Here is a 9,555-nt window from a genome sequence, read left to right on the forward strand (position 1 = left end):
AAGGAAGGAGAGTTCAACATTAGAGAGAAAAAGAGGAGATTGAAGTGAATTGCTAGAGTTTTGGTGAATTGAGCTAGTCCAACACTTGAACTCACACATTAGGTTTAAAACTCAAGCCAATTCTTGGAATTAAGTCATGTAGAAACTAAGTTCTGGAGTTAGGGGATCATTTGTTTGAATTTGAGTAGATTGAGCATGAATTACCATGGATATGATGAATTTGAGTTGAATTATGCACATGCATGCGTAATCTTTCATTTTTGAGCTAAGATTTCTTGAAATTCATACATGTATGAAGCTTAGGAGGCATGAGCTTAAAGATCATCCATGAATTCATGCATTTCATATCACTTAGTGGTGTTTTAACATGAATGAGGCTCAATCCATAACATGCATGGCTTCAACTTGAAAATTTAAGCTTGAACTTGGACAATTGAAGCATGATTTCGATCAAACGGTTTCAAATTGGAAGTATTTTCATGTTACATAATGATTTTCCAAGTTTTTGTACCAAAAACACAAATTTTGAGACTTTGAATATCAACCTTGAAGCTCAAACACAGTTCTGGAAATTCCAGAATTCGTGTTGTTTGCTCGAGCGAGAAAAGCCTCGCTCGAGTGTGAAAATCGAGCTCCCATAAGATTTATAAAATTTTACAGGCCGCTCGAGCGACCAAAGTGGCGCTCAAGCAAGGACCCTTTTTCTCAGTCTTCTGCTCGAGCAACCGTCGAGTAGGAATTTTATGTAACCAGTACTTTTGTAGACCGCTCGAGCGATAGGAGTTACGCTCGAACGACCACCTTTGCATGTGAAACCCCGCTCGAGCGAAGAAAGTTGCGCTCGAGCGGAGACCATATTTTCAACAAAAATTCACTAACTCTTTTAAGTGCATATTTGTATCCACATGCGACTCCAAGTATTCTTAGGCACCATTTGAACTCATATAATCATAGAATGAGTTAGAAACACATGAGTAGAATTGAATTAAAATGAATTGATGTTTCAATTGTGCTTCTGTTATGTGTTTTGTTTAGGTGGACGCCCGAGGCTTAGTGACAACTCAAACCACTGTGAGTAGTAACTTTATAAAGATATGTTCAAGTAATATTATTTTCGAAATTGTTATTGCTTTGGAATCAATATGTGACTGATTGGATGGTTTATCGAAAAGTTATTTTGTAATGATGAATGAAGTTCATTTTTGAAATGTATTTGTGGCATCCATAGAACATAAGCCCATGCCTGGGGGTAACAATACCACGACTATTGGTTGTAGGCCCTTGCTTGGGGGTAACAATACCACGACCATTGGATGTAGGTCCTTGCGTGGGGGGTAACAATACCATGACTATTGGATTACACAGAGATCTCTAGTGTTGGCCCTTCGTGGTCCATTGGTTTGGCCCTTCGTGGTCTATTGGCTTGACCCTTCTTGGTCCATTGGTTTTGCTCCACTATGATTGGAATGTTATTGTTCATGGGTGTACCACATATTTGATATTGAATGACATCGATTATGAAATTTATTGGATATGAAGATTTGAAACAAGAATCTTGACAAGCATGTTATCGAACTTCATTCACATAACCTCTTTATTCTGTTATTACTCACTGGGCTCTAGCTCACTATTTGTTTATATATATATATTTAGGTAGGCAAGCTGAACATCAAAGTTAGAAAGCCTTGAGTCTACACGGGTCAGCCCTTTTGAGGAGCTTCTAAATGAATTGATCAGGCTCAGGAGGAGCTATGCTAGTTGAACCCCTTTTTGTGTATTTCAATGGTTTTGTATTTGTTTATAGTTGGGGTTGTAAATTTGCAAGACATGAATTTTGTATAATTGTGATAAATGTACTTTTAAATCGAAACTTTGCTTATTATATTAGTTCTCCTCATACATTCACAGCTCAATGGATAATTTCTATGTTGTTTCAAATTTTCGCTAAGCCCTATACTTTATATTAAGAGGTTCATTTTTACAAAAGGCCGTAGGTAATTTATGATTACTGGCTGGTCATGATGCTAAACCTACAGGAGCGAGTTTAGGTCCTGACACAACTAGTACTTTTACAGATCAAAGGGGTCCGCTCGAGTGGCCAAAGCTACGCTCGAGCGGAGAACCTTGTTTCAGAAATTTTGAAAAATGGTTTTGTGATTTGTTTTCCGTTCTCTTTCATTTCTAAGCACTCTTAACCATACATTGAGCATTGTAAATGGACTAAGAAGATAAGAAAGAGACCTAAGAGGAATATACAAATTAAGAACAAATCGAATCACTTGTGACCCATTATGTTTATGATATATGTAGGGTCAAGCACATGGGCAAATTATCTGCCAGATCACTGTGAGTAATATCTTATTAAAGATATGTTCAAGTATGTTATTTTCCAAGCGTTACTTCTGTATGTGCCTTATGTATTTGTATTCTGAATTGTGGATAAATCAGTCTTTTGCATAAGACTAATTAAATACGAATATGATTATGATCATGAATATGTGACACACATAAATACGAATATGAAAAAGAATTGGGCCAAAGACTATTTGACATAAACGAATTGGGCCTAAGGCCGTTTGACATGAATGATTGGGCCTAAGGCCGTTTGACATGAATGATTGGACCTAAGGCCGTTTGACATGAGCGATTGGGCCAAAGGTCGTTTGACATGAACAATTAGACCAAAGGTTGTTTGACATAAATGATTGGGCCATGGGCCATTTGACGTAAACAAATAGGCCAAAGGCCGTTTGACACGAACAAATTGGACCTGAGGTCGCTTGATAAGAATGAATTGGGCCTGAGGGCATTTGATAAGTTTGGGCCTAAGGCCGTTTGATGTATTAGATAGACTCATGAATGGGCCTAAGGCCATTTGATATGACTGCTACAAATTTCATTCTTTATTTTAATATTATTCACTGGGTTATCGCTCACTCCCATTTATGTGTATGTAGGTGAGCAAAAAGATATCCAAACCCAGCCCCAGTGAAAGACATGAGAGGAGTCAAGTTTTTGTGTAATCATCCCGAATCATGCATGAGACTTTGTTTTGTTTCTTTTACTTTTGATTTCCCTTTTGTTATTTTGGTGAATATGTTGGATCACAATGTATATAAGCTTTTTGTTATGTTTGAAAGGTCCTAGACACATGAAATGTTAATTTTGTCTATACGTGTGAGTTATTATGGAATGTTTGTTTTACCATGTAAGAACAACTTGTTAGACAAAATTTTTAAGTCTGCTTCCGTTTGGCCCCTATTATATGTCTAATTTTGTTTGAGGCCATAGGTAATCTCATGATTGCTGGTCGATTATGAGCTTAATCCATAGGGGTGGATTCGAATCATGACACCAGGCCACCAAGGCTCTACTCTCACACAGATTCTCTCCAACTAGCTTTCTTTTTCTTTCTAGTCTTCCAATATTTCGCATACTTTTCTTTCCAATGGCTCTCTCCCTAAGATCCCTCCGCGTTGCCAAACTGCTCCACAAACTTACGTTTCTATAAATCATCATTAGATGACAAATAGCATAATTCAGAACAAACAGATCCCACATTAGCAACATCAACACCACGAAGAGACTCTAAAATCTTAAGTTTCAAGTCGGTTGGAAGGCGCATAAAGCACGGTGGAGGAGCCAAACCAGCCCTCTCACATAAATCTATTAAGAGGGGCAATGTAGGCTTATCCTTTACAGTCTTCAAAAATTCAAAAACTTCCCTCGCAGCATGTGAATTAGAGAAGCTTTCTTTTCCATTCATCTCACCAATTGAATCACAATTTGCCCATATAAGGTTCAAGAAGAAAACCAAATGCTCCTCACCTAAGCACACCCCATACAGCCCAGAATCATTCTTAGCTAAAGATCCATACACATTAACAAACTTTCCCAAACTCTGAAACTTCAATTTCACTATTTCAATCCCATTAATTGTAATAGGACCCTGCTTAATGATCTCAGGAAGAGTGTACGGCAAAGACATAATGAATTGCAATGAAGGCCATTCATCTGGAAAATAAAACCCTTCAACCCTTCTCCTTGAAACGGAGTCAAACCTAACAATGCCAGAATCTATCACAATAGCATGGACAACAATCACCAGCAGCTTGTGATTACCACGATCCCCTTCACCCACCTCCTTCTAGAACACTTTCCTTAAAAAACCAGGCATAGAAAATGACTTTCCCATATTTACCATAGACTTATCACCACCATCATCCATCTGGGTATCTAAACCTAGCATTTTTTGTTCTTTTTGGGTATCTAATTCTCGAGTTTCATTCTTCACAGATTCAGAATCTAGGGTTTTTTCCTTCTGGGTATCCAAATTTCGTTCTTTCTGAGAACTGGATTCTAGGGTTAGGGTTTTTTATGAATTCTGAGATTATGAACTATTAGATTGGACAATTAAGGTTTCGGAGGAAAAACAATTAGGATCGAGAGTGAAGAAGATGAGATCACCTGAGGTAATACCTAGAGATTAGAGAGAGTCCTGAGGCGAAGAACCAAGAAGCTCATCCTTGCGATATAGAAATTGGCGCAGAAGAAGATGAAGAAGTGAGTCTCTGAGTGACAATTTCTTTGAGGTGTTGAATCGAGCATGGTGTGGGTACTTTGATTTTTAGGGTTTCTTTGGTTTCAGAAGATCTAAGTCTCAATTTCATGGGGTGAATCGTAGATGAAAATTTAACGTAGATTTGTTAATTTCCAACAGACAAATCGAGAGAGAAGAGAGAATACAAGCAGATCAGCCTTAGGTTGTTTGGAATGTGTTATATAAGTGTACTTTTTGATTAAAAAAGTAGAAAAATCTATATAACAATGGAAGGCTATTTTTGAATTCAAGGCTAAAAATGTCTACGTGTCGAAATGAGGATCATTAGATTATTTCAATCCAAGGGCTGAAAATGTCTTACTCTCATTTGTCTTACAAGGACATTTCAATGGTTGAGATCAATATTGTTATTCACTCTGGATGGTCCAGATTTAGCCCTTTGCTCTTTCTCTCTCCTCTTTCATCTCTGCCAAAATCCTCTATTTTTCTCATTTCAGAGAAATCCCTTCTCTTTTATACGTTCTCCTCTCTCTCTTTCTTCTCTCGCGACAACACCACCACTCACCGAATATTGACCACCTCTCCTCTCCTTTTGCTATCCTCTCTTCTCTGACCACTGACCACTAACCATTGACTCTCTTCTCTTGCCCTCCTATTTTGCTTCTCTCCTCTTGCGACGACATCGCAACCATTCAGAGGTAAACTACAACTTACAAATTTGCAAGTGATATTTTTGTGGGTTTCTCTCCTCGTAGAAGTTTCACTTGATTTTTTCCTTTACAGGGGTTATGTGTATTTTGATTTATAAAGGATTTATGTGTATGTTTTCCTTTACGAAGTTTCTCTCCTCTTGTAAAGCTTCATGGCGTGAGTTTACTCTCTTTTCTAGGTTGGGGTTTTCTATTGGGTTTTCTCGCTCCTTGATCTTTTGCGGGTTTTCTATTGGGTTTATTGGGGTTTTCTATCTATGTTAAATATGATATGATCGAAAAAAATTTATTGGATTTATTGGAGTCTTTAGGTTGAATTTGGGGCTTATTTTTATTTCATGTTCTTTCAGAACAGAAACTGAACCAAATGAAAGCTTCAGAGCTTTTTTTCTTTCTTTTTGTTTCACTCAAACATGCAAATTAAAGCTGGACCATGCCGAGTCATTTCCACCAATCGAAAGATTTATAGAATTCTTTTTGTTTTCTTCTTGCTTCACTCACAAAAAGAAAAACAGAATGTCGAATTTGTTTATATAGATTTCAGATTTGTTTTGTTTCTATGCTAGAGTTTGATTTGTGTTTTTTTTTTAATTAATCCGTATTATCATCATCACTTTGTTTAATTTTAATTTTAATTTTAATTTTAATTTTAATTTTTTTTTTAAAAAAATTAAAGGATTGCTCAGCCGGACCTAAAACAAAAGGTGTGTTTGGTTTAGTTTTGAGAGATAAATTTTCAAAAATAAATTTGGGTCGAGGGTTTAAATTTTTTTTGGTTTGTATGGTTATATATTTTGGAAATAGTTTTGGTGTGTGGGAGTTTCAAATGATTTGATATTTTTTTTGTAGTTGAGTAGATGTGTGGGAGATAAAAAGTGATTGAGAAGGAGAGAGGAGAGAGAAAAAGTGATTTTGGAATTTTTTTTTTTCCCAAATCACTAAACCGAACAAAATTTTGAAATTTTTTCTCCAAAATTACTCTCTTAAAAGCAAACCAAACAAGGCCAAAGTGTCGGTCATATTATATAGATTTCATATTTGTTTTGTTTGTACTCAACAATTAGATTTGTTTTGTTTCTATGCTAGAGTTTGATTTGTGTTAAATCAATGAATTTGAGTTTTAAGATTTTCTAAAAACTTTCTCAGATTTTTTTTACAAAAAACTTTCTAAGATTTTCTATTTTTGGAATCATAAATATATATTTTTTTATTTTGAAAATATTTGTTTGAGTTTTATTTTTGTCAAATTTAAAAACAAATAAAGCCTAAAAATGAAATTTAACAGTGTGAGTGTATGGATTTGTTTCACACGGAATGGAATTAAACAGTGAGTGTAATATTTATTTTTTGTTTGTTTTAATTTTGGGTTAAGACTTTTTTGAATCAGTATAAATATTTATTAGTCCATAAATCAGTAGCTTTTACCAAAAAAATTCTGTCATGTTTGGTTGGTAAGTAAGTGGAGGAAATAGTTTATAAATATTTTTCAGCCTCAAATTTTTATTTTATTTTATTTTATTTTTGTTGAGTTTCCTTTGGCTATGTAATAACCCTCACCCCTGTTTACCGATAAACTACTGACTACTACTAAACCGAGACTGATTACGATAAGTAATTGAATCAACTAAAATATTGAACAGACAGACTGAAATCTGAAACTGATTGATTGACTGTATCTGTTTAAATGCATTATGTATCTGTTGCCTGTTTGATTATCTGTTCACATTCTATGTTTTAAACTGCTAATTGAATGCCTTATCGGCGGCCGAATCTGAAATTGATTAGTGTCTTAAGATCAGTAGAATTAATGTGATTTTATGGTATATTTATCTGAAATTGATTTAGTATAATTAAAATAGATTAAAATAAGCTAATTACATAATTTGACTTAATTACCTTAGTGCCATCTAGTGGGCCACTTATTTGACACTTTAGAGGCTCATTCTTAGGCATTACAAAACATTTGTTCAGCCTTTTTGATGTTCATAACCGATCAAGAGAGGAGAGTGAGAGGTTTGGAGTGAATTCAACTTGGCTTTGTGCATTGGCTTGAAGAATTGGAATATAGGTTGCAAATTAAGCTTCCTCACCTTGTATTTGAGGACCTAGGTAGGGAATTTACCCTCTTAATTGTGTCTTTAAATTGATTCTTGCATGGTTCTTGCCAAATTGAAGAGCTAAGTCATGAATTAGTTCTAGCATGTTGAGTTGTAGCTCTAATCTTGCATGCATGTTTGTATTGTTGAGTTTTAAGTTGTTTTCATGGCAAAATGTTACATGCATGCTCATAATTATGTTTAAGTCCATGATTTCACCTTGTTTTGAAAAGAATCGACTCATTAGAGCATGTATTGAAGTTTTGAATTGATTTAAACTCATGCATGTTTGCATGTTCATCATGTTCATGAAAATTGGTTTGAAATTGAGTGTTTGAAACACCCTTGGGCTTTGATTTTACAATTGAGCTTTGGAATCATGTTAAATTATGAGTTTTGGAATGTTTTCTGGAAAATTGGCCCAAGAGGATCGGAATTTGTGCATTTGAACTTGGTTTTGAGCTTGGAAGTTCAAATCTGGAAATTCCAGATTTTGAACTCCCGCTCGAGCGGGAAATTCGTGCTCCCAGTACTTTGCACTGTTTTGACGTCCGCTCGAGTGGAATAATTGACGCTCGAGCGGGACCTTGTGTATTATGCTCGAGCGGCTATTGAGCGCCCATCGAGCGTGATTTTCACTTATCCAGTACTTTTACCCTGTTTTGTAAAACGCTCGAGTGCGAAAATATACGCTCGAGCGGATACCTTTGTCTGCATGTACGCTCGAGCGGGGAAACCTACGCTCGAGCGGACCTCTGTTTTCTGAAAAATGTTCTAAAGTGCATCTTTGCATCCTCATTTCATCCTAGGCATTCTTAGGCCTAGTTTAAGGCATCTTAATGAGGATATAGATGTAGAACACACCGAGGCAAATTAGGGATTAAGTTATTATCTTTCCCAACTGTGTAGCTTAGTGTGTGTTCGTCCTGTAAACTGTGTAGGGTTGGCGACTGGAGACGCGCTCTAGTTTAACTGTAGTCCAGAACTCTGTGAGTAACAACTGTGTAAAGATATGTTCAAAGATGAATATTTTCTGATTGTTAACTGAACTGCTTTCTGAACTGTTACTGTTAACTGAATGAATGTATGTCCTCTATTCTGAACTGTATTGTGGCATCCATAGCAACTACTGTTTATTGTTACTGCTATTGTTACAGAGATCTCTGTCAGTTCCTATCTTGGAACTTCTGTTTACTGTTATTATAGCGATCCCGGGTTTACCCTTGTTGTACAGTGATCCGGACATGTGTCCGTGGATGTTGGTAATTGGTTATTATCGTGTTTACATTCCTTTTTCTTCATATTTGAGTTATAGGATGTGTTGGGCAGATTTGTTACAGGTTGGTTGTGTTCGGGAGCCTAGTGTTGCTGCCCAGAATTTTGGACCTTCGCTCGAGCGAGGAGTTGGTCGCTCGAGCGAGAGTGGGGTTCGAGTATGGTGGGTCGAGCCAGAGTGGCTCGCTCGAGCGAGCGGTTGCACCTGGTTCTGGACCTGAGAGCTGTCTTTCTTGGCTCGAGCGAGCTTCCTTCGCTCGAGCGGTCTGGATTTTTCTTCGCTCGATCGAGAACTTCTTGGCTCGAGCGAGAGTTTTCTGTGTCCGGTCGCTCGAGCGACCAAGCCTTCGCTCGAGCGAGCGTGTTTTATATCAGCGGGCAGCAGCGTCTAAAACATCACTTTTTCACTTTCTTTTTGATCCAAAACCCTTAATCCGACACTCTCTCTCCCTAAACTTGCACTCTCTCTAAGATTTGATCTCCCTAGGGTGTGAATCTAGCCTAGGGCCTTTGTTAAAAAGATAGAGGGTGTTGAGAGCTTCGATTTAATCTGAAAAAGTTTGGATTTGGAGCACGTTGATCTTCGAGTCTTCATCTCCTTTGTGGCTTAAACTTCGAGGTAGGGATAACCTACTCCTCTCTATGGGTTTTGTCTTTAAATTTTGGTATTTTGAGATGTTGGGCTTGGTTTGGTAATTTTGTGAAAGTTTGGGGCTTTTGTGTAATTTTACAAAAGTTGGGGTTTTATTCATAATAAACCTAGATGCATGTTTGGCATAGAAAAATGGAATGATTGTTGAATCATTGATGAAAATAGGACCTAAGGGTTGAAATGTTAATTATGGGAATTGACCTAATTACATTGTTTAATTAATTGGGATAATTAATTGAGAAGAATGAAGAAATGAAATGT

The 9,555-nt window shown here is 36.7% G+C and overlaps 1 protein-coding gene across 1 annotated transcript; it reads right to left on the reverse strand.

Annotated features, from left to right (window-relative positions):
* Positions 1 to 3,505: 3,505 nt before the first annotated feature.
* Positions 3,506 to 5,244, reverse strand: LOC114265118 (F-box protein SKIP22-like). Its single transcript, XM_082897282.1, has 3 exons — positions 5,190 to 5,244; positions 4,202 to 4,359; positions 3,506 to 4,147 (listed from the first exon to the last, which is right to left on the reverse strand). The coding sequence occupies exons 1-3, from the start codon at positions 5,242 to 5,244 to the stop codon at positions 3,506 to 3,508; spliced, it is 855 nt and encodes a 284-aa protein (XP_082753408.1).
* Positions 5,245 to 9,555: the final 4,311 nt, after the last annotated feature.

This window comes from Camellia sinensis, chromosome 12, assembly GCF_055761805.1.
Source record: "Camellia sinensis isolate YWXY chromosome 12, ASM5576180v1, whole genome shotgun sequence".
Taxonomy (NCBI): Eukaryota; Viridiplantae; Streptophyta; class Magnoliopsida; order Ericales; family Theaceae; genus Camellia; species Camellia sinensis.